At 41.0% G+C, this 24,712-nt stretch overlaps 2 protein-coding genes across 2 annotated transcripts in view; one reads left to right on the top strand and one right to left on the bottom strand.

Moving 5' to 3' along the window:
- The window catches only part of LOC135100787 (major facilitator superfamily domain-containing protein 8-like), a 26,097-nt gene extending 2,016 nt beyond the window's left edge, over positions 1 to 24,081 (bottom strand). Inside the window, exons 1-7 of the mRNA XM_064004105.1 lie at positions 23,989 to 24,081; positions 2,857 to 2,995; positions 2,373 to 2,535; positions 1,933 to 2,048; positions 1,386 to 1,525; positions 938 to 1,051; positions 128 to 276 (exon numbers count right to left, since the gene is read on the bottom strand). Of these exons, the coding sequence (XP_063860175.1) occupies positions 128 to 276; positions 938 to 1,051; positions 1,386 to 1,525; positions 1,933 to 2,048; positions 2,373 to 2,535; positions 2,857 to 2,975 (801 nt within the window). The 5' untranslated portion in view covers positions 2,976 to 2,995; positions 23,989 to 24,081. The remainder of the gene's footprint in view (positions 1 to 127; positions 277 to 937; positions 1,052 to 1,385; positions 1,526 to 1,932; positions 2,049 to 2,372; positions 2,536 to 2,856; positions 2,996 to 23,988) is intronic.
- Positions 4,726 to 11,032, top strand: LOC135100976 (uncharacterized). Its single transcript, XM_064004593.1, has 5 exons — positions 4,726 to 4,840; positions 5,040 to 5,408; positions 5,451 to 6,074; positions 6,302 to 6,392; positions 10,843 to 11,032. Exons 1-5 carry the CDS (start codon positions 4,726 to 4,728, stop codon positions 11,030 to 11,032), a joined length of 1,389 nt encoding a protein of 462 aa, XP_063860663.1.
- Positions 24,082 to 24,712: the final 631 nt, after the last annotated feature.

Genomic DNA, 24,712 nt, shown 5'->3' with positions numbered 1-24,712 from the left:
ATGGTGGGTGTATCTCCAAGATGGTCAACAATATTATTTATATATATATATATATATATATAGAGAGAGAGAGAGAGAGAGAGAGAGAGAGAGAGAGAGAGAGAGAGATAATACGTTGGGTTCCTACCTTAAAGATATATGGCATGAGCAAGACTAGATTGATAAGGCCAAGAATAGCTGCCACCCAACCAGCTGCTGAGTATTCGTTCCATTTCAACCACCAGATGCCAGTGTCCACCTCCACCGGTATAATAATGATGAGGAGCGTTTGAATGGCTGTAGCGAAACGACACGTCAGTTATTTAACATCTTATGCCACACACACACACAAACACACACACACGTATAATATAAACAATTAAACATCTTCTTGAACAACAAAGCGCTTAAATCCTTAATTTTTATTTAGCCAACGAAAGAAGACAAGGAAGAATAATCAAAGTAGTAAGACAAATCATAAAGAAAAGTCCGGAGCGTGCGACCACCATGTCAATATCTTAAATTTAGTGAATTTGGAAATCCGTATAGTGCAAAGACAGAATGTGAGAAATGGAAAGAGAGAGAGAGAGAGAGAGAGAGAGAGAGAGAGAGAGGGGGGGGGAGGGGGGTTGCATGGGTATTCCTTCGTCATGGGATTCGCAAATAAGCGGTCAGTGGTGTAGATCATTGACATTCTAGGTCAGATCAGAGATCATGAATGAGCGACGTGCCAGAGTTTTCGGAGCAACTCATCAATAACAACTTTTTTGCTCTGTTCGATTTTTTTTTTTTTATCGTAAAATAGATAGTAAACGGAAGCAAGCACGATGGGTTCGCAGTGTCGCAAAGCCTGTGTAATCACTACTTTGCATTAACATTATGGCTGAATACCTTGGGGAAATGTCACGTACTAAAAGTATTATTCCACTGTTACTGCCGTGCATGCACGTCAACTTACCTGGACCAATGACGAATCCAAGAGCCTGGGCGCCGGCTAAAATAGCAATGCTGGAGGTTCGCTCTTGTATTGTAGTGGACTGGGCAAGGTAGGATCTGCAGAGCGTTATGTTTGCTGTGGAATGGAATTAGTCCAGTTGATAGAGAGTTCAGGAGGCTGTGAAGTGTTATCAACTTTAGAAGTTGCGATAGTACCATGTTATTGCAGAAACAATGTCACGCAAAACGAAACTTATATCTAAATATAACAAAATAGATAGTCAAGTAATAACGAATAAGAAGATAAATGTGCTATAACGAATACTTGAACACTGAACATATCAAGTTATAGCAATATTGATATGAGTTATTTCAGCCAGTTATATTCGGTACTAGCTTGACTGACTTAACAGAAAGCACTTAATCTTTCCGAAACCTTAAACGGAACATAAGCTCTGATTTGACACCACCTGAACTCATTCCGACGATGAAGCGAGCAACAATCATGGCGTCGTAGGTAGCCATTTCTCCCAAGCCCTCGAACAAGGCCAGCAGTGAGTACATCACGTTGCCCAGAATGAAGAAAGCCACAGTAACGAGACATGCTCCTCTAATCCCACCACGCCACCATTCAGCGCCAACGACCGGTCAGAGAGAGAGAGAGAGAGAGAGAGAGAGAGAGAGAGAGAGAGAGAGAGAGAGAGAGAGAGAGAGAGAGAGTTAAATCTCCACGAATATTTAGCTTTTGAATGGACTTATAATTTCAAATGCACCACGTCGCTTGCCAAACCAACTCTTTTCACGCGGTGCACAACGACTACATGACTGGTTCTCGAATGTATGTACTATCATCTGCCTAATTTTCCTATATGCTAATTACGAAAAAAAAAAAAAAAAAAAAAAAACTTGCGAGCATCAGTAAGGCATGATCTTATAGGTAAAGGGGTTTGGAGGTACCATATCAGAAAATAGTTATTAATGAAGTACCGTACATAAGCTGTGTGGCATATACTGTACCTGATTTTGCCGGCTTTATTACCCCACAGTCCGAGAAGAGGTGAAGCCAACATCTGTCCCAAGGGATTAGCCGCCACCACAAAGCCTAAAGCATTCTTCTCGAGATTCTCGTTCAGCTGTGGTCAAGAGAACAACAGAAGTGATTACATGGCGGAACAGAATGAAAAGAAGAGAAGAGGTGAAGGAGGTGGAAGGAGGAGGAGGAGGAGGAGGAGGAGGAGAGGAGGAGGAAAAGAAGGAGGAGGAAGGAAAGAAAGCGGAGGAGGAGGAGGAAAAGAAGAAAGGGGAAGAGGAGGGAAAGGATAAGGAGGAGGAGGACGACGACGAGGACAAGGACGAGACGAAACACGGAGAGATACAAATAAAAGATGCTTGAGAGAGAGAGAGAGAGAGAGAGAGAGAGAGAGAGAGAGAGAGAGAGATCTTTGCAAGTGTCTTACCGTTTTCAAATAAGGCCACACGCTGGTCAACACTATAGAAAAGCCTATGGACATGATAAACACCGTTGTATATGCTATCCAGTGTGAACGTTTCCTGCCTCTCTTCTCCAGCGGGGTTTCAGTCAATTCCTTCCCGTCCTCGTATGTTGGCGACTCTGTGTCCCTGAAGAACAAATACAACACAGTCATATTCGTATCAGTGACAGTGAGGACATACTAAAGTAAAGTGGATGTTGTAGGTGTTAGATAAAAGTACGTTGCAAAGAAGGAGGCCAATTTCAGGGTGAGAAAGGGAATATTAGAATGAAGGAAGGCAGTTGTGCGTGTGTGCGTGAGAGAGAGAGAGAGAGAGAGAGAGAGAGAGAGAGAGAGAGAGAGAGAGAGAGAGAGAGAGAGAGAGAGAGAGAGAAGGGGGTTCAGAGAATTCAGTGCTATAGCTAATTTCCGGATCTAATCTCTCCCCTAACTAACACATTGATCTTACTCGAATCCGGTGATGACGGAACCATGGGCCATTTTGTCCCTCCCAAAGGGCGTGAGCTGGATGTCATCCATCGTGTGGTCCACCACCCAAGACCCGCTCTTGCCGAAAGTCCCTCCCATCCTGAGGTTCTAAGGGAATTCTGAAAGCACACGAGGTTTATAGTATGAATAACACTTAAGTCTGGAAAGTACTCCGTTATTAGGAAGAAAGTTAGTGGAAGGTATAATAAAGAGGTCAATGGGATTGTAAATATTTATCATCGCTATAATTTTATTTATTTATTTATTTTTTTTTTTTATTTTTTTTTTTATTTTTTTCTTATTCCACAGGACAGAAGGGTAACTTAGCTATCTTCAAAACCAACTTGTAAAAATACAATGCTATTTATTGCAACAAAATTGTTAAAAATATTAAAGGAAAGTTCTTAATAACAAAATTTATACTTTAGCATAATGAAGATATTTTTATCACAATATGATTCAGATAAAATCATCTGTACCCAAAACTGGTAAATATCAAGAAAATAACCCATCTCATAATGGCGGATGATTTTGTTTTTTTTTCTGGTAATTTTCTGTTTCAAATGAATCTGCTATCAGTTTCCACCGCAAATAATTTTTTTTTTATCCCTCCCCCTTTTCCCATTCCTTCGGAAACTGATTTGCGATACAAACGAGTAACATATTAATACAAAACACGTCAAAATTTATCAAAAAAATTTTTTTTCGTTTTCACAGAGACAAAGACGTAGTACGTGTTGCTGTTCACAACTACACACTTTAATCTTTTGCTACGGAATGAGACCGAAGAACACATGTTCGAGCACTACCCCAGATCTTTGCTGCAGCGCCAACAATACCATGTCACAACACTTGTAGATCTCGTGGGAAATAGATCTGATTATGATATAGTCTGTACATAGAATTTTAGAATTGTATGACAAAATTTTTTGAGGGGAGGAAGGAAATCATCTTTATTGCTTTTTCTGTGCGGTACGATGCATTGTAGGATTCCATATTGATAAAATAATTATAACATTTAATCGCTTGCTCTGAGAGGAGATCTTAAACCAGATTGATTTTAATCAATTCTTATTTCATTTTAGCTTCTTAGTTTCCCCTTTTATGAATGAGGAATTATCAGTATAGTCTTCCATTTTCAACTTTATTTGATAGTTGTGCTTTATTTTACGTAATACTCTTAACTCTTTTAGAGTATTTTATGTAATCATATCACAGTTCTTGGTATGCTTTTGTTATAAGTGTTCGGTTTTAGTGAGTCTTAGTGTTATGTAGATTCCTTAGTTTTAACACTTACAGAGTATTCATTGTGATCATTCCTTTTCATTCCATTTTTTAGGTGTTTTACCATATATGTTTACGTTTTATTAAGGTAATCATTTATGTATTTCTTAACCTCTTGGAATAATATAGACCCTAACCTAATTTACCTATATGTACTATATTGTATTAGACTGCATTTTTGTGGTCAGTTAATCTGTCTATCTGTGTAAGTAGCTGTTTTCTCTTTGTTTACCAAAAAAGTTGGACTGCTGTGAACACTTTATGTGGTATATTTCATGACTATATTTTTGTAATGTAATTAATCTGTTTAATTCCTTGTACTTGTATAAATAGCGTGGTGGTGGTGGTAGTTAGTTTAAACAAGCTTGGGTTAATGTGAATTCGAACCGAGCTTCTGTTCGGGTTCGTTTGATGCCTGTCAGAGTTGTTATGTTCTGTGGAAGGAGGTACTGCTTAACAAGGTTAGGCTTTGGCTTAAACACCGCGCCTCTCGTCCTAAAGAAGGTTCTGGGTCGCGTGCTGAGTTGGGACGAAAAGATTAACAGCACCACTTCTCCTTACCTGCATGACATCCTTGTGGATGAAAGCATCGCGACTGCAGCGGCTGTGGAGTCACCTGAGGCGCCACGGCCTGGTGTGCAAACCACCTGAGCATGTGCATGATGGAACTCGAGTGCTGGGTATCAGAGTCTTGGGGAGAGCGTCGCGGTCTCGTTTGGAGGCGTGACAGTGAAATTGGTGAACTACCGGGGAAGTTAACAAGGCGACATGTGTTTTCCGTCAGTGGGCAGTTAACGAGTCATTTTCCTGTCTGTAGCTGGCTGCGCGTGGCGGCGTCGTACATCAAAAGACGTGCTAATGCAGCCTCCGCTTCCTTAGACGACGAGATCACTGACCCCGGCTTGCTTGCGATGCTCACAGAGATCCTTGGACATGTAAAGAAGTCTGACCCGGCCCGAGGACGATGGGACGTGATAGGAGATGAAGCAACCTTGTGGGCGGACGCGAGCGCTCTTGCACTGGGAGCAGTGTTAGAAGTGAATGGCGAAGTGATTGAAGATGCGTGTTGGCTACGCTGCAACGAGTGCTCGCACATAAACCTTGCGGAGCTGGATGTTGCTATCAGAGGCCTAAATCTCGCCGTTTCCTGGAACATGAAAAAACTGGCTCTCATGACAGATTCCCGAACAGTGTTCCATTGGCTTCAAGACACTTTGTCAGGAAAGGCACGTTTGAAGACCAAAGCCTGTAGTGAGATGATGATTCGGCGTTGATTGGAAACTTTCATAGCATTCAAAGCAGTCACCGAAGAGTTCAACCTGCGCCATGAAGTCAAGTTTGTGTCTTCAATCAAGAATAGAGCAGATGAGTTGACACTAGTGCCAAAGAAGTGGATGTCTTTGGCAAATGACTACGTATTGTGCACAGCTGTCGCCGCTGTGTCTGACCAGGACATCGCTACCATCCATGAAACTAGTGGACATCCAAGAATCAGGCGCACACTGTTCTTCTGCAGGAGACTCCACCCTGATGTTCAGCGTGAGCAAGTGCGCAATGTTGTTCAGCATTGTCGGGAATGCCAATCAATCGATCCTGCGCCAACGAAGTGGCGGAAAGGGGAGTTAGGGATCACCAATATCTGGAACAGAGTCAGCATGGACATTTGCCACGCTCGCAACCAACACTACCAGACACTAATCGGCTGCGAACCAAGGTGTTACGCCATCTGGAGAAGACTCAGACGTCAGGACGCGATTTGTGTCATCGAGCATCTGGAATCGGTGTTTTATGAGCGTGGAGCACTCCAAGAGTTGCTGACCAACAACGCTGCCAGCTTCCGTATCTCAGTGTTCCACGATTTTGCAAGTCGCTGGGGCATGGCCGTCAGGTACCGGTGCACCAACGTTCCATCGGGTAATGGAGTATCTGAGAGGAATCACAGAATAGTCAAAACCGTACTGGCACGAAAAAAAACTGTTCTGTGGCGGAAGTGATATAAAGGTACAACACGCTGCCACGGGGGAACGACGCCGTATCTGCACCTGCCATTCAACTATTCCGTTACGAGTTTCGGCTGCTTGGCATTAATGGAGTCGTCCAGCATGATCAAATGTCTGATGAACACCATCGTTTCCGCGTAGGTGACCGTGTGTGGATTCGTCACCCAAGTAGGCGATGCAACTCTCGAAGCTTGAAGGGTATGGTGACCCGGATTGTGTCGGCCCAGAATGTGTAAGTGGACGGTGTGTCTCGACATGTGCGAGATCTGAGATTGGCTACGTCACTGTCGCGCACCGATCACCATCCCTCAGTAGAAGAAACAACGGATGTGGAAAGTCAAGAAGATCTCATCGGTGTGAGAGTTCCGATGGATAACTCTACGGCGATTGTGGGAGAAGAGGAAGAAGAAGAAGAAGAGGAGGAGGAGGAAGAAAAAGACGAAGAAGAAATAGAAGAAGAAGAAGAAAAAGAAGAAGAAGAAGAAGAAGAGGAGGAGGGAAACGAAAGCCCAGGAAGACCACTCCTGCGACGTAGTTCAAGAGAGCGCCGTCCTGTGCAACGTTTTCAATATTGTGATCTTTAGGATCAAAGGGGAGTGTTATGTAATTAATCTGTTTAATGCCTTGTACTTGTGTAAATAACGTGAAGGTGGTGGTAGTTAGGTTTAAACAAGCTTGGGTTAATGTGTATTGTTTATGTTTGGCAGGGAGAAAGGTACACATGCATCATCAACATTATCAGTATTTACTGGCATTACCCTTCCTCTTTACAATCTCCTTAAGCAGCAGGCAATAGTAATTAGTAAAATACACAACAGGAGAAATAGGTGAATCGTAAGGATAGAGAAAAAGGTCACCGAGCTGTGCTTGGTCTGGGTCTGGGTCACTGTGGTCACCACTGGGACGCTAATTGGGTCATATCCGCATGACTTGCATTGATGCATTAGATGTAATGTGATTAAACATCATCATAGTGTAGAGAATGCAAAGATTCTTTAGTCCAATTCAAAGCCTGCGCTAAACTGTTACATCGAACACGGATGACCGTGTAAAGATTAGCGATCTGTCCTTGACATAAAAAAAAGAACGCTCTTCACTGGCAAGTGACTACGTAGGGGGCGTGTCGAGCTTATCGCTGTTGCCATATGGGTTTCGTTGTTTTAGCTATTATTTGTTACAGTGATATACTGCATTCTTGAATTCAATTATATTTATTTATGAAAACCTCGATGTGTAATCATATTACATCTTCATGATACCAACACCCACCATTGCTGCCCTTTCCCCTCTCCACCTCGTCAGTTTTTAGCACGTTCATATTCAATTGTAATGTAACTTCTAAACCATGGCGTTAAAAGCATTAGACCATAGAATATTTCCGACTCTGAATGTCTGTTGCTGCTGCTGCTACTACTACTACTACTACTACTACTACTACTACTACTACTACTACTACTACTACTACTACTACTACTGCACTGCAATACTGCATTAGTAATTTTTTTTTTTTTTTTTTTGTCAGGAGGGCAGTCGTTTAGATCTCCGGAATTGATACAGCAGATAATGAGTAAAACAGAGAAAAGCAAGATAATATAGTAGATAGCTAATCATTAACCGCCAATATACGCAGCAATAAGGAAATATACACAACATACACATACGTATCCATTACTACTTCCTTAGTGACGTGTAAGTCAAGTAAACGTAAGTATCGAGCAACATTGTAGGTCACCTGTGATGCAACCTAGTTAATGCGCTCAAAACTATCCTAAAGTGAATATAATGCAGGTTTGTGATAAAGGGTTGATAATGGGTTCATATCCAAACACGGATGTGCTCAGTAGATAAGATCCCGGAAAGTTTTAAAGGTCTGGATTTTTAAAGGCTTCGAATGCCTACCCGACCTACCCAAAATCGCCAGAATTACACCCTCTCACTGTACCCTTCTTATTAAGCACCGCGGTGCTTAACAAGAAGAAAAAATAAATAAATAAATAAACATACCATCAGGAGTTGGACATACATACTGACATGAATGTATATTGTCATATTATTGGCCGAATTTACCTTGAAAGAAACCCGTTTTCTTAATGCCCCCCTTATCCTTATTCTTAGTTATGAGTTAGTATAAGGCTTATTTACTCATTTTATATCATGTAGTATTATACCCTTCATAATCTAAGTTCTATATATGTATGTATGTGTATGGGAAGAAGTGTATTTGAGGTGGAAATATGTTGAAATGAGGGGAGCTTGAGTGGGCAACACCGCATTCCAGAGAGGGGAAAGCAGAGCGCCATAGGCCTTGAGATAGAACGGAAGGGAGGAATTTTGGGATGGAATGGTGATGAAGTGAGTGTGTGGAAGTATTAGTGATATGGCGGTATAACCTTGATATCCAGGATCAGGTTGGTGAGTCTTTTGTGGTACCAAGAGCTCTTGTCCACTGAAGAATTGTGCCGGTGACGCTGGTTTGAGGGGAGTGTATGGGGCAGAGAGGCCGCCAGTTTGTGAGAGGAATTATGGTGATGTCCCGGGAGACTGCGGTTGCAACCTTGGAACCGATGTTGTAGTGTATTGGTAATTTTAGGCATGGTGTTATGGTGTTATAGGTGATCTTTGGTGATGATGGTGATGTCTTGTGAGGTTTGAGGAGGTGAAATACGGGAATTATTGTTTGGGGACGCGATGACGGCGCCTGGGTAAATTCCTGCGGCTTGGGAAAATATTTTAGTGGCCTGTGGAGGTGTAAACGGGTTCTGGTGCTGTGTGAAGTAACGGAAACGTCGTATATTAACGTGTACTACCTCAGTTTGTTTGTGAGTTACCATTAGTGGTAATATATCTGTTTATGATACGGAATGAAAAGTCAAATTTTTTACTCCCCAACATTGATCTGGTATTTGAGGCGATTCCTGATGTGCTGTGTCGAGTTAAGGGTGCAGTGAGAGGGTGTAATTCTGGTGATTTCGGGTAGGTCGGGTAGGCATTCGAAGCCTTTAACCAGACCTTTAAAACTTTCCGGGATCAGTGTAACGTCCACTTTCTTGGAAAGATAACCGGGATCGTGATCTTGACAATATGTCTGGAGTGTGACGATTGAGTTTGATTCTATTGCTAATGGTTCATGTGACACCTTGCTTGAGTCACATTTATTGTTTCTCTCTCTCTCTCTCTCTCTCTCTCTCTCTCTCTCTCTCTCTCTCTCTCTCTCTCTCTCTCTCTCTCTCTCTCTCTCTCTCTCTCTCTCTCTCTCTCTCTCTCTCTCGTGAATGACTACGTAACAGGAAATCATAAATCACTTTCATCAGTGGGCAAGGTCAGTGGCGATGCTGCCAACGTGTCACTTGAGTGCACTCATAACCGTAGGCAGGATGAAGTAATATCCTCACTTCCTGCACATCACAGCCTTATTCCCACCTTACTATTCGCTGCAGTAGTAGACCACTTCTGCACTTTGAGCGCTTTGAACTGAACCTCTCCCCCGCCCAATTTTTTTTTTTTTTTTTTCATCTTTATTCCAAAGGTATTGAAAATGTGTAGAAATGTGCAATTTATTATAAGGTGACGGCATAGATTGTTAGAATGACGAAATTGGCTGAAATAATTAACACACGAGTCTTTCACTTGATTGTCCTAAAGTTCTGTCAAAGTCAAACGGAAGTGTAATGAAAGAAAAAATCAAAGGCAAATATACGTCAAATGTAAGTAAAATGAAAGCCAAATTACAATCAAGTGAAAGTCAAATTCGGCGTTCTTAGTTACACAATGTATCTCTCACCTTGCAACCAGCCTCAATTTAAATCATGCATAGATTCTTTGAAATGCAATGTTGCCTTGTTATGGTTTTATTAAAACAACATTCTAATAATATATCACGCCCTTTTGTAGTACATATAATCAATCTGTCATTTCGTTGCTGTGATTTCTTCTGTAAATAAAATAGGTAAAATAGTCTCCATGAGTATGTTTCGAGAGAGAAAACAAGTATAGGCTTATCTCTATATTACTGCCATTTAGTGAATCTTTTTTGGAAAGCTATTTCATATAAAATATTGTTTAAGTTTATAGTTGCTGGACATTTCCATTTTTTTTATTTTTGTCACGATCCCGGTTATCTTTCCAAGAAAGTGGACGTTACACTGATCCCAGAAAGTTTTAAAGGTCTGGATTTTTAAAGGTCTCGAATACCTATCCGATCTATCCGAAATCGCCAGCTATTAAACCCTCTCACAAAACCCTTACCTTGGCACAGCACGCCAGGAATAACCTCAATACCAGATCAGTGTTAAAGCAGAAAACACAGTTATTCTATATAATAATAGAATATATTAATAATAATGTTAACTTACAAACAACTTGAGGTTGTACACATTAAAGGAAATTAGGGAACAATTTTTCTACCCTAGAGCAACGCAGGATAATTCCCACACTCAATCATCATATGTTTCCCTTTTTACTCAGGCTCTTATATCGCCTCCCTTGTTGCTTAAAGGTTATACACACCAATATATGACATTCCCGTCACTTCACAAAGCACTAAAACTCTTTTACTTCTTCACAGACCGCTGGAATATTTTCCCCAGTTGCAGGAATTTCCCCAGACGCCATCACCGCGTCACCAAATTTTACCTCCTCAAACCTCACAAGAGATCACCACCATCACCATGGTTCACCTATAGCACCATAATACCATCCCCAAAAACACCAATGGCGCCACAACACCGCCACAACCCAAACCATAAAATGGCTGCTTCTCAGCCCCGACCTACCCCTCAGCGTTATATCACCGACACCATTCACCAACCGAATTTCAGCGGACAAGAGCTCTTGGTACCACAAAGGACTCAACAACCTGATCCTGGATATTAGGGTTATACCACCACATCTCTGATACCTCCACACACCCACTCAATCAACACACCACCACCCAAATTTATCCCGTGGGAACGCCACCCTTCCGTGGTGACTCAGATACGAAACGCTGACATGTATCGCCACTCGCTTCCACGCATCTCACCCGAAATATACCTCTTTCCTTACATATACATACATATAAAGAAGTAAAATTATGAAGAGAATAATACTACATGATATAAAATGAGTAAATAACCCCTACACTAACTTATAACTAAGAATGAAGATATGCACAGGAGGAAAACGGAACATGGGGGAAACTCAGAAAACGTGTTCCCTTTTCAGTGTAAACTCGGTCAATAACATGACATTTTATAAAGAAATATTTTACGTGATATTTTTCGTGATTCCTAGGTTGTTATTAATGTATAATTGATGCTATCGTTACTAATGACAAAAAGTGTCATTAGACGAGGCAACTACCGGGTCCTTAATGAAGCACATAGCCATCACTGAATGAGGACTGTGCCTGTTAAATGACACGCACACGTCTGTGCGTTCTAGTTAATAAATAAATAAATTATATATATATATATATATATATATATATATATATATATATATATATATATATATATATATATATATATATATATATATATATATATATTACCATTGACTAATATAACCGTAACTTAATATAATTATTTAACCAGATTCATCAGTTACTCATCCCTTCATTGATAATCTCGAACCCTCTGCTGTTTCTGTTTTTACTCTTTATACCATTTGAACTATTGCAAGGAGTATCAAAACACTTCCGGAACTAAATTAACCTGTTCTTTATTTTTTTATCTTTCCTTTCGTATTTTATTAGAGATAGTAGTTGAGAGGCGTTTTCATGCTTTTGGCATTTCGTCACACATAAAACAATTAACAGTATATTTCTTCAATTTGAAATTAATATTACTTAATTGAACTTTTACTGAAAGTACCATTTTTCTAATGGTCACTTGATAGTAGAACTAGAGGCGCATTGTTCACACACAATAAAACTCGCTTTCATATCAAGGTAAGTGTATCCTCAGATGCGGCACGGTCACACACGTGGGAGGGCGGAGATAGTGATATCAAGGGATAAGACTGAATCATGGCATTGATTACATTACACGCTCATAATAGTTTTATCATCCCTTGGTCATGTGGATGAAGATAACAAAGGACACATTTAGCATAGGTAAAAAAAAAAAAAAAAGCAAGAAGTTATATTCTTTCAATAGATGGAAAAGGTGAAATCACGAATAATGTGACGATGTGATAAGTGAGCTTATCGTGGAAGCAGTGGATGTTGAAGCATGCTGCGTGAACACAAGTTAAAGATAAAGAAACCACCGAAGTGAATAAATAAAGGAGGAACAAGAGGTAAAGATAGTTTAGCCGGTGAGCTAAGAAGAGATGCAGGAAATTTTGTACTGTCCAGGCTTACGGAAGTTGTTGCATAACGTTTGTGCTTGCTTTGTATCAAAACAGAAGGTGAAAAACGCTACAGTCATTATGATCCACAAAAAGCTGAGTTATCAAAAACCTACAGACCCTCTAACCATAAAGTTAACTTAAATTGGAAGGAAACAAAATATTCAAGTCTCATAGAGCAAGCACCGATCATGGAGGTCTAATACCTCCAAAAGGGATAAACTGAAGAGACTGGAAAGTTCGAATACTCGTGATCTATACGGTAGCAGATGGAAAGCTAGCACAAGAGATGTACCGGATGTCATATGTACATATTTTGCGGATGCGAATGCGGATGTAGATATCAGTTCATACCAAATAGTGAATGCGGATGCAGATGCGGATATCAGATTATAATATCCTCACGAATGTGGATGCGGATGTGTTCGAAATTTTGATATAAAATCACTATTCAGCACCAATTATTGCCAGGTGGCCGCTTCGATAAGTGATCAGTGCTGCCAGTTCATATTTTTAATATTATTTTTTATAATATTATCACCCGATATAAGTTAATGACGAAGCACTGAAATCTTGAGAACTTTAAGAAGGAGCAGGGTCTACGTACAGAGCCATGCATAATCTCTGTATATATTGTTTACACAGACCAACACAATCTCTCTTGTAGGAAACCCACACAGTAGGTACACATTAAACAACGAAACTATGGTAGGTACAGGGTACGAGAAAGATTTAGGAGTTATAGTTAGCTCTGAACTCCGTCTAGGAAAACGATGCATAGAGGCCAGAAACAGGGTAAATAAGGTACTAGGATTAATTTTTAGGAGTGTTAAAAGTAGAAGGCCGGAAGTAATATTAAAGCTATACTTGGCGCTGGTCAGACCTCATCTAGACTACGCTGTGCAGTTCTGGTCCCCACATTACAGGAAAGATATAGGTCTATTAAAATCAGTACAGAGGAGAATGACTAAAAGGATACAGGGGATGAGGAATATTCCTTACGAGGCGAGATTGAAGCTGTTAAATTTACATTCTTTAGAGAGACGTAGGTTAAGAGGGGACCTGATAAAAGTCTTTAAGTGGTATAAGGGTTATAACAAGGGGGATGTAGGCAAAATTCTTAGGATCAGCAACCAGGGTAGAACAAGAAATAACGGGTTTAAGCTTGAAAAATTTAGGTTTAGGAAGGAGATAGCAAGAAATTGGTTCTCAAATAGAGTGGTAGATGAGTGGAACGGACTCAGTAATCATGTTGTTAGTGCTAGGACATTAGAGAGCTTTAAGAGAAGATTAGACAGGTTTATGGATGGGAATGATAGGTGGAAATAGGTGGGTATATTTCATACAGGGACTGCCACGAGTAAGCATGGTCGCTTCTTGCAGCTTCCCTTATTTCTTATATTCTTATGTTCTCTCTCTCTCTCTCTCTCTCTCTCTCTCTCTCTCTCTCTCTCTCTCTCTCTCTCTCTCTCTCTCTCTCTCTCTCTCTCTCTCTCTCTCTCTCTCTCTCTCTCTCTTCTTGCTAGCTTGGCTGTTTCCCTTCATACTTAATTACTTATGCAATATTATATATAGTACATATACGCAGTACTATTACACATTACATGCATACATATTTTTACATATTTACATGATAGATACATAGTCACTATGTAAAATTCTCTCCCTCCTTTTGCCCTTCGGCAAAACTCTGACACATTACATCGTGTAAATCTTAAGGGAAATTAAGTAAAGGTATAATTTTAAGGGGACCGTCCGCCGGCCATGGTGCCGAAAAATCTGAAAAATATCGAAAATCACCAAAACACCACCATACCATCCCCGAACATATGGCAACATAGTGGTGGAATATTTTTGGGAAATACGCTAAAATACGCTTGGTATTTAAACTTTAAAGGGCCCCTGCCACGCCCACCGCAGCCCGGGGCTTCCCCCGCGCTCTCACTGTACCATAAATGATGATAATAAGCCCGGAAAAAGCCATGAAAAGTGGTTTCTTTGGTAAGGAAAGGTGGGCGCTGGCAACTCAGTACTATGGCGTACACAGCAACACACCCCTGCCCTCTCTGGGATTCTTAATGTACGTGTGACTGCGACTTTATTTTTTCTTATGTAGGAAGGACACTGGCCAAGGGCAACAAAAATCCAATAAAAAAATATGCCCACTGAAATGCCAGTTCCATAAAAAGGTCAAAGCGGTGGTCAAAAATTGATGAATAAGTGTCTTGAAACCTCCCTTTTGAAGGAATTCAAGTCATAGGAAGGTAGAAATACAGAAGCAGGCAGGGAGTTCCAGAGTTTACCTGAGAAAGGGATAAATGATTGAGAATACGGGTTAACTCTTGCGTTAGAGAGGTGGACAGAATATGGGTGAGAGAAAGAAGAAAGTCTTGTGCAGCGAGGCCACTGGAGGAGGGGAGGCATACAGTTAGCAAGATCAGAAGAGCAGTTAGCATGAAAATAGCGGTAGAAGACAGCTAGATATGCAACATTGCGGCGGTGAGAGAGAGGCTGAAGACAGTCAGTTAGAGGAGAGGAGTTGATGAGACGAAAAGCTTTTGATTCCACCCTGTCTAGAAGAGCAGAGCAGTATGAGTGGAACCCCCCCCCCAGACATGTGAAGCATACATACTCCATACATGGACGGATAAGGCCTTTGTACAGAGTTAGCAGCTGGGGGGTGAGAAAAACTGGCGGAGACGTCTCAAAACTCCTAACTTCATAGAAGCTGTTTTAGCTAGAGATGAGATGTGAAGTTTCCAGTTCAGATTATAAGTAAAGGACAGACCGAGGATGTTCAGTGTAGAAGAGGGGGACAGTTGAGTGTCATTGAAGAAAAGGGGATAGTTGTGTGGAAGGTTGTGTAGAGTTGATAGATGGAGGAATTGAGTTTTTGAGGCATCGAACAATACCAAGTTTGCTCTGCCCCAATCAGAAATTTTAGAAAGATCAGAAGTCAGGCGTTCTGTGGCTTCCCTGCGTGAAATGTTTATCTCCTGAAAGATTGCACATCTATGAAAAGACGTGGAAAAGTGCAGGGTGGTATCATCAGGGTAGGAGTGGATAGGACAAGAAGTTTGGTTTAGAAGATCATTAATGAATAATAAGAAGAGAGTGGGTGACAGGACAGAACCCTGAGGAACACCACTGTTAATAGATTTAGGAGAAGAACAGTGACCGTCTACCACAGCAGCAATAGAACGGTCAGAAAGGAAACTTGAGATGAAATTACAGAGAGAAGGATAGAAACCGTAGGAGGGTAGTTTGGAAATCTAAGCTTTGTGCCAGACTCTATCAAAAGCTTTTGATATGTCCAAACCAACAGCAAAAATTTCACCAATATCTCTAAAAGAGGATGACCAATACTCAGTAAGGAAAGCCGGAAGATCACCAGTAGAGCGGCCTTGACGGAAGACATACTGGCGATCAGATAGAAGGTTGTGAAGTGATAGATGTTTAAGAATCTTCCTGTTAAGGGTAGATTTAAAAACTTTAGATAGGAAGGAAATTAAAGGAATAGGACGGTAGTTTGAGGGATTAGAACGGTCACCCTTTTTAGGAACAGGTTGAATGTAGGCAAACTTCCAGCAAGAAGGAAAGGTAGATGTTGACAGACAGAGCTGAAAGAGTTTGACTAGGCAAGGTGCAAGCACGGAAGCACAGTTTTGGAGAACAATAGGAGGAACCGCATCAGGTCCATAAGCCTTCCGAAGGTTTAGGCCAGCGAGGGCATGGAAAACATCATTGCGAAGAATTTTAATAGGTGGCATGAAGTAGTCAGAGGGTGGAGGAGAGGGAGGAACAAGCCCAGAATCGTCCAAGGTAGAGTTTTTAGCAAAGGCTTGAGCGAAGAGTTCAGCTTTAGAAATAGATGTGATAGCAGTGGTGCCATCTGGTTGAAATAGAGGAGGGAAAGAAGAAGAAGCAAAGTTATTGGAGATATTTTTGGCTAGATGCCAGAAGTCACGAGGGGAGTTAGATCTTGAAGGGTTTTGACATTTTCTGTTAATGAAAGAGTTTTTGGCTAGTTGGAGAACAGACTTGGCATGGTTCCGGGCAGAAATATAAAGTGCATGAGATTCTGGTGATGGAAGGCTTAAGTACCTTTTGTGGGCCACCTCTCTATCATGTATAGCACGAGAACAAGCTGTGTTAAATCAAGGTTTAGAAGGTTTAGGACGAGAAAAAAAAGTGAGGAATGTACGCCTCCATGCCATACACTATCACCTCTGTTATGTGCTCAGCACACAAAGACGGGTCTCTGACACGGAAGCAGTAGTCATTCCAAGGAAAATCAGCAAAATACCTCCTCAGGTTCCCCCAACTAGCAGAGGCAAAACGCCAGAGGCACCTTCGCTTAGGGGGATCCTGAGGAGGGATTGGAGCGATAGGACAAGATAAAGATATGAGATTGTGATCAGAGGAGCCCAACGGAGAAGAAAGGGTGACAGCATAAGCAGAAGGATTAGAGGTCAGGAAAAGGTCAAGAATGTTGGGCGTATCTCCAAGACGGTCAGGAATACGAGTAGGGTGTTGCACCAATTGCTCTAGGTCATGGAGGATAGCAAAGTTGTAGGCTAGTTCACCAGGATGGTCAGTGAAGGTAGAGGAAAGCCAAGGCTGGTGGTGAACATTGAAGTCTCCAAGAATGGAGATCTCTGCAAAAGGGAAGTGTGTCAGAATGTGCTCCACTTTGGAAGTTAAGTAGTCAAAGAATTTCTTATAGTCAGAGGAGTTAGGTGAGAGGTATACAGCACAGATAAATTTAGTATGAGAGTGACTCTGTAGTCGTAGCCAGATGGTGGAAAACTCGGAAGATTCAAGAGCGTGGGCACGACAGCAGGTTAAGTCATTGCGCACATAAACGCAGCATCCAGCTTTGGATCGAAAATGAGGATAGAGAAAGTAGGAGGGAACAGAAAAGGGGCTACTGTCAGTTGCCTCAGACACCTGATTTTCAGTGAGGAAAAGAAGATGAGATTTAGAAGAGGAGAGGAGAGGAGAGAAAATTAGATCTTAGACCGCGAATGTTGCAGAAGTTAATGAAGAAAAAGTTGAGGGGGGTGTCAAGACTCTTAGGGTCGTCGACAGAAAGGCAGTCCGACCTGGGGACATTTATGGAGGGGTCCCCTCCCCAGATGGGGACTCCGAGGCTGGTGTAGGAGTCGCCATGATGATTTTAAAATTTTTGAGTGAAGGGTGTGTGTTATTAGGTGCTTGTAGTTTTGTGTGGAGGAAGAGAGTTGTCTTTAGAGGGCAGGCTGTGACTGCCCCCTTGTGTTGTGAGACACAAAGGGAAACGTTCAGTGAAGTCACAGCTGGGTTTAATGATAAGTTCACAGCACCCCCTGAACAGTGCTTTAGACCTCACTGGGAGTAATTATCGTTTCGGCGGGTGTCTACTGCCTCCTCCTCCAAAGGTTATGTATAGCATCTCGCCCGTCGTTTCTTGCAAGCCACAATAAAGTCTATTTTACCTGTTTTTTTTTGCCTGACAACGCTTCATCATCAACATGCCGAAGAGAGGAAGACTATACAAGCTGTGGCAAGAGAGTTTATTGAAGGTTAGAGTCAGAAAAAGAAGCAGAAGCGGAGGTGATGTGAGCGTCACACCACCACCATCACTCTCACCGCACGCCACCTCACCACCACCACCACCACCTACACTCCCTGTCGTATCTGCACTGACACCGCCTCGTACCTCGCATGTGCTAGAAGTCAAACACAGCCTTGACACCGGTGAGGGACGTGCAGGACTTATAAAGAGAGCTGCACTAATGGGCCTGCCTAACATCACTGCTGGGAAATACGCACGCTACTGTCAGTTCATCTACGACAACATCGATCAGAGATATAAGGAGAGCATCAAACATGCACATGCAGCAGTAGTCAAGTACTATGTGACATCTAATATAAGTCTACCAGATGAAGACAATGAAGAATGTGGCGCATTCCGACACCCTCGCCTTCGAGCGAGTAATACCTACAGTCATTGTAGGGGGGACATTTTTTTATATAAAAGAGTCTTACAGAATATTCTAAACATGTCTAAAAAACATATATGATGTACATGGTGGTGTATGAACACGAAATATCCAACCCAAATAAATGTACAGGGTCATAGAGGACGAAAATAACACCTCTGGGGTTTTTTGCCTTTTTCTCAGTTTTCACTTTTTTTAACATTCAAATCGCAATTTCTCCCACATTTCTCAGCGGATTTTCAATTTTTAGGTATCATTTTGAAGCTCAATGAAGCTGCTACATTTCCATCTCATAAAATTTGGAAAAATTTATTTTCCGTGCCGCACTGTAATTTTATTAAAAAAAACGAAAAAAAAATCATAATGGCCGTCAAAATAAAAAAAAATCAAAATTCTATGAGGTCGAAACTTTTGTTGTACCACATATTTCATATATGTACCGGCAAAATTGAAATCTGCCCTCCGGTGACAAAGTTTATAGGGAAAATATTCTTTTCAAAAAATTGATTTTTTTTTATTTTTCATGCAGTTATTTACGGTTCGATTCGCTTGTAACTACTACAGTAACATCGTGTAATAGTCATCTATAAGTGAAAAAAAAAAATGACCCACGTACCTCTTTATTTTTGATTTTTGAAAAAAAAAAAAAGCGGACAGTCCCCTTAATAGATAATTAAGTAAACATACATCACTTGACCTTTTTTTTTTTACTTTGCCAGCTCTTTACTCTAATCTGTAATGTATGAAATGTATCCACCACATCCTCTATGTATGTGGTGCGGATGTGGATATTTATTTAATCATAAATACAGATGCGAATGCGGATGCTTCGTGGATGCGGACATCCGATACATCTCTAAGTTGGACACAAAAGTCAAGTAACAGAGAGTAAGAACTAGAAAGGGGTGTTAGGAATATTATATGATCAAAGGGCAAGGAGTACAAGACAGGATTAAGAGCAGCAATACAGTTGGTGGTTATTATTTGGCTAATGAAGAAAGGAAATAAAATGGATGTTGCAGAAATAAATGTGTGAAGTAACAAAATTAGATAAAAATCGGACAAGAGAAAATAAGAACAAGAACCGGAGAATTATACAGGACGAGTTAAGGAAAGTTACTTTGGGGTTTGATATTTCAAGTAATTCTAAATCGAAAATACCTTATTCACATATGCTGCATTTTGCTTTATTTTGCGAGAAATTAATGTGTAAGATATGTGCTGCGAGAGCTGCTCGCCTTCGCTGGGTTGGCCTCCACTTTCACAACCGCCACGTGTACGTTCACTGGAGGTCCATCCAGCACTCAGGGCCCGCGCATGTTTGAACAGTGTGATGTGTTGTGCTGCCCCTTTGTGTATTTTTGTATTTATATTCTTGTACTGGTACTACTTCGTATTATCATCTGGACGATACCATCTTGAGCTGCTCCGGTACGTTCAGATGTTGCAGAATTAACGGGGAAACATTTCAAGAAGCTGATACACCCTACACTCCGTAGAATACTCTGCAATCAGGGTGTCTTCTGTTTGAATGTCTTTATCCTGCTGCTGCAGCCCCGACATTCCCATCACAGAATGAACATCATGTCATGAATATCACATGAATATATAATGTCCACCATGTTGATCAGTGTGAAAGGCATCTTCACCGTAGTAAAAAAGATGCGCTCTGACATTCGGCTGATTGACCAGGTCTATCACTTAGGCCGCATTCACACCAAACGAGTCGCGTCGCGTCAAGTCAAGAGCGTCATTTGATGCGATTCATTTTGACTCATCTCCGTTCACACCGACTGCGTCAGCCCGCGTCAAGTCAGCACTCAGTGACCTGGGTAATTTCATGGAGAATGGATGCATGTTCCCTGGCTGAAGTAGCTGCTTTGTTGTGGCTTCGTCGTCGCAGACGTAAGAAGAAACAACGAATATGGATCCATGAACTTTCTTTCTTTCTTGTGGGAGATGCAGCTTTTCCTCTCAAGCCTAATCTGATGAGACCATATCCTAGAAAGGACTTGGACTACTCCAAAAGAGTATATAACTATCGGATCAGTAGGGCTAGAAGAACAGTAGAGTGTGCCTTTGGAATGCTAGCTCAGAAATTTGGTGTACTTCATACATTGATGATGACTAGTGTTGAAGTATCTGAATCACTGGTGAAAAGTATTTGTGTACTTCATAATTTCATTCAACATGAAAACAATTTCAACTACTCTCCTCCAAGTGATGATGTTAGTGATACAACACAATACAACTTTCTAAACTCAAACCTGACAGCAACAAGCACGAGGCCTACAAGAGAAGCCATGGCAGTTCGTGATACCTTGAAAGAATACTTTGTTTCCCCAGCTGGAGCTCTTGAGTGGCAACACCGAATGATCTAGTAATGTAAAGTTCATAGCCTAGTGTATAGTTCATAGTGAATAAAACTGTAGTCTTACCTGTACTCTTCATTGCAGCAGCAACCTCCTTCCACAGGGCAGCTATGACATCCCGATCCCGGTGGTTGCGGTCACTAGGATCATATATGGGAGGGCGTTCTCGAACTAAATTTATCAGGAATTCCACTTCCATCATGCTCCCGCAACGACGGACTCGCTGTGACTTATGTAGAAAATGGGTCCAGCCCTATCTGTGACTCGACGCGACGCGACGCGCCGTGACTTGACGCGACGCGACTCGCTTGGTGTGAACGGTTTTTTCAAATATACATACAAATTAATGTTAAACTCGGGTGGCGATTCATGACGCATGATGACTTGCCTTGACTTGACGCGACGCGACTCGCTTGGTGTGAACGCGGCCTTAGATGTCAAGACGTCAACTGACTGATGGCAGGGCCTGCACGCAGGAAAGTCCCCGTATACTTTGCGCATGAGCGAGCAGTCTCGCCGCGTAATTGGTGCGAGAAGCCACGCCGCCACCTACTCATCAGCTAATCTAACGTAACCAAACCTAACTAACCTAACCTCACCTAAGCTAACTATAACCTAATCTTACCTAACCTAACTGATATAATGTGTTATAATAAATATGAGACCATATCCTGTAATTTGGTACAGGGTAGCTACGTTATGTTAGATTAGTTAGGTTAGCTGATGAGAAGGTGGTGGCCAATCACATGGCGAGACTGCTCGCACATGCGCAGAGTGTGCCGGGGCTTTCCTGCATGCAGGCCCACCCTAACTACTGATGGATCTTGAAGGGGTGACAGTTGCAGTTGCCATGTATGTTTAAAAAGTAGCACTTAACGATTGTATTGCTGTTACATGTACATTTTCTTCACTGACACTTACAAAAAATTTATCTGTCATTTGCTAACTGTTTCCTGTAAGGCTTTAATTGCATAGATTGTACAAAAAAAAAAAATATCACTTAATGCCGCGAGGCGCCTCTCGAGTACTATGTAGCAAGCTGAGGAGGGAAGGATGGAGGCGGATGCCCACCCATACGAGCGGCTCCCGCAGCACGACTTAAACCATAATTTCTCGCAAAATAAAGCAGCGTATAGAGTATTTTTTAAATAGAATTAGTACTTGAACTATCAAATTCCTAAGTATGTACTTTAACTCGCGGACATCCCGTATATAATAGGACAACAGTAATGAAAGAAAGAAAATTATTCAAGTCAGGGGCATGTAATGGGAAAGTATGGCTTAGCGAACCGAGTATTTAGGTCAGTGGTTCTTAGATTTCTTTCAGTGATGGCAGCCCTCATTTACGTAACTTTCTGTGGCATTCCCTCACTTACGCAACTTTCTGTGGCATCTCCTCACTTATACAACACTTTATGTGCCATCCCACCTCACATCAAGTCAGTTTTTACATATAATTGTACCTGTTTAGATTATCTTAATTGGTGAATTAAAATTATTGTCTATATTTAAACAAAAATCAACCCAAATATACAAACATAAACCTCATCAATAGAATTAATTGCCAGTAGATAAACTCAAGAGTTATGAGTGCAGATCTAGCAGAAAACTATTACATTGGCAACACTGAAAATAGATTCGACACATCAGCTGACGAAAATATTAGAATAAGTATCTTCTTATAATGATAGTTAATTATAAGTAGACCTGTTTTACGTTGAAACCATCTAGTCAAGACAAAATTCATAATCTCTTGGCATCCGTGAGCAGTGTGTGTGCTACCCAGTTTGAGAAACATCAATCTAAGTAAGTACACGAGTGCAAGAAAAGGAGACCGATAAAGAAGTGGAACATTTCTATGGAAATCCTTGCAAGTTCAGATGATTAAAAATAATTAAGAGAACTTATTTAAAAACGAAATAATTTTCTACCATCACTAGTAAAACAGGTTTTTTAATAAATATATTTCACCAATCCCATCTTATGGAACGGAAACCTGGAAGAGTCATAAGAAAGTCCTGGAAAGAATCATTTAGTGTCGAAATGGAAGTGGAGAAAATAACGTTCGGCACAACACGGAGATAAAAAGATAACATCGTGAATTACGTAATACACCAGTCGAAGAAATGTTGAAACGGCCAAGACACGTGGTGTGCTGAACGAATAACTAGATTAATTAGAGTAGTAAAATGGCAGTCTAGGAATGGTGAAGGGCAACATAGGACTTAGATGGAGAGATCAGATAAGAGGTTTCGTTGGAATGACACTGAAACGTCAGGACACCAGTAAGAGATGAGTTGAGATTAAGAGAAACCCCTGTCCTGCTGTGGAATCATAGAGGTGATGGTGATGATGTTAATAATAATAATAATAATAATAATAATAATAATAATAATAATAATAATAATAATAATAATTGGTAAATTTGTGGACAATTATGAAAAATCATACCAGACCAGCAGGAACGGTTTTGTTGCAGGCCTATTGGGCTTTACAGATTATGTGTTCTTACGATCCTTTGTTTTCATATTCAAAAATTCCTGTTTTAGCTAACACAGTTATCACCATCGACTGTTGTATTAAGTCAAGGATGGCTGCCCTCCGAACCTTTACAAACAATGGCTCAAGGTTCTCACGGTTCAGCGAATATTGTCCCTGCACAGCACAAGTATTATAGTCGCGCTACGCTGCCAAGTTACAGTAGTCTTCACAACTCAGAGCTGATCGTGTAACACGTGTTCATGATCGTTAAGTATTGCATTCACAGCTAGTACGGAATTCATATTAATTTAATTGATATAAAATATATCCTTAAGTCTTATCAGTCTAGCGTTTTACGGAATATCCATGAGAGCTGTTGATACCATTTGTAAGAGTTGTGTCAGTGACTGAATGGGTAAATATGATCCTTGGAGATGTGATTTTACAATTTATGACTGAAAAACAATGGTAAGTGTTCATCAGAAAGGTATCCCATTGTCCTTTAAGTCTGACACCGTCACGACTGCAGGATGACACTCAAAATGCTTGTTACTTTCTCCCTCTGAAACTTATATCTTCTGAATAAAAAAATAAATAAAAACACTATAGATTTCTTGTTTTGTGAATCTACATTCGCATTTGTCAACAAAACACTTCTTACCTGTAAAAAAAAAAATTCTTCCGTGTGTGTAGTGTACGGGAGACAGGTGTTTTTAGTTCAGCTATTAGAGAGTGACTGAAGATTAGAATATAACTCATGACTTTGGAAATGTTATCTTTTTATCTTTTATTATCTCTCCACGGCGGGAACCTCTTGGTGTTGAAGGTGCACTGCCCACGAGGTTAACGCATCATGAAGGATATAGTACTCTGTCCTTCCAAGAATTCTGCGACCATCATTCTGTAACATTTGTAAATGTTCGCTTTCCGAACGAAATATTCAGCCTTCATGAATCATCACAAGTCTTTCCGTAGTTTCACTAAATATCAATATCAGTATTGCGGCACAAAACTCATTCTACCAGAAAACCTGTGTGTGTGTGTGTGTGTGTGTGTGTGTGTGTGTGTGTGTGTGTGTGTGTGTGTGTGTGTGTAACCTTGCTTCAAACCACCGACTGGTGTTCGGGGAGGGGCACGTTCCATCGCCGACCGAGGGCAAAGGGACGCCGAAGTGTTGATAGACGTGGCTCGTGCGAAGGAGTAAATTCCTGATCAGGAGAACTCACCCACACGTCATTCCTTCGTTTGTGACTTCAGTGGAGTAGATCACCAAGGGGCGGCATGATCAGGCTGTCCTATAATGAGGAAAAAAGTAATAATAATAATAATAACAATAATAATAATAATAATAATAATAATAATAATAATAATAATAATGATTCTTC

The sequence above is a fragment of the Scylla paramamosain genome, chromosome 5 (genome assembly GCF_035594125.1).
Source record: "Scylla paramamosain isolate STU-SP2022 chromosome 5, ASM3559412v1, whole genome shotgun sequence".
In the NCBI taxonomy this organism is placed as follows: Eukaryota; Metazoa; Arthropoda; class Malacostraca; order Decapoda; family Portunidae; genus Scylla; species Scylla paramamosain.
Note: the sequence above shows the minus strand (reverse complement) of the source record. Positions and strands in the feature narration are given on the sequence as shown.

What these genes read in the sequence shown, in the direction of transcription:
- LOC135100976 (XM_064004593.1), top strand. Translation starts at nt 4,726, where the DNA reads ATGACATCCTTGTGGATGAAAGCATCGCGACTGCAGCGGCTGTGGAGT. An exon ending in TGATGGAACTCGAGTGCTGG is followed by an intron (nt 4,841 to 5,039) that starts GTATCAGAGTCT and finishes CCGCTTCCTTAG; the next exon opens with ACGACGAGATCACTGACCCC. An exon ending in GTGCACCAACGTTCCATCGG is followed by an intron (nt 6,075 to 6,301) that starts GTAATGGAGTAT and finishes GTTTCCGCGTAG; the next exon opens with GTGACCGTGTGTGGATTCGT.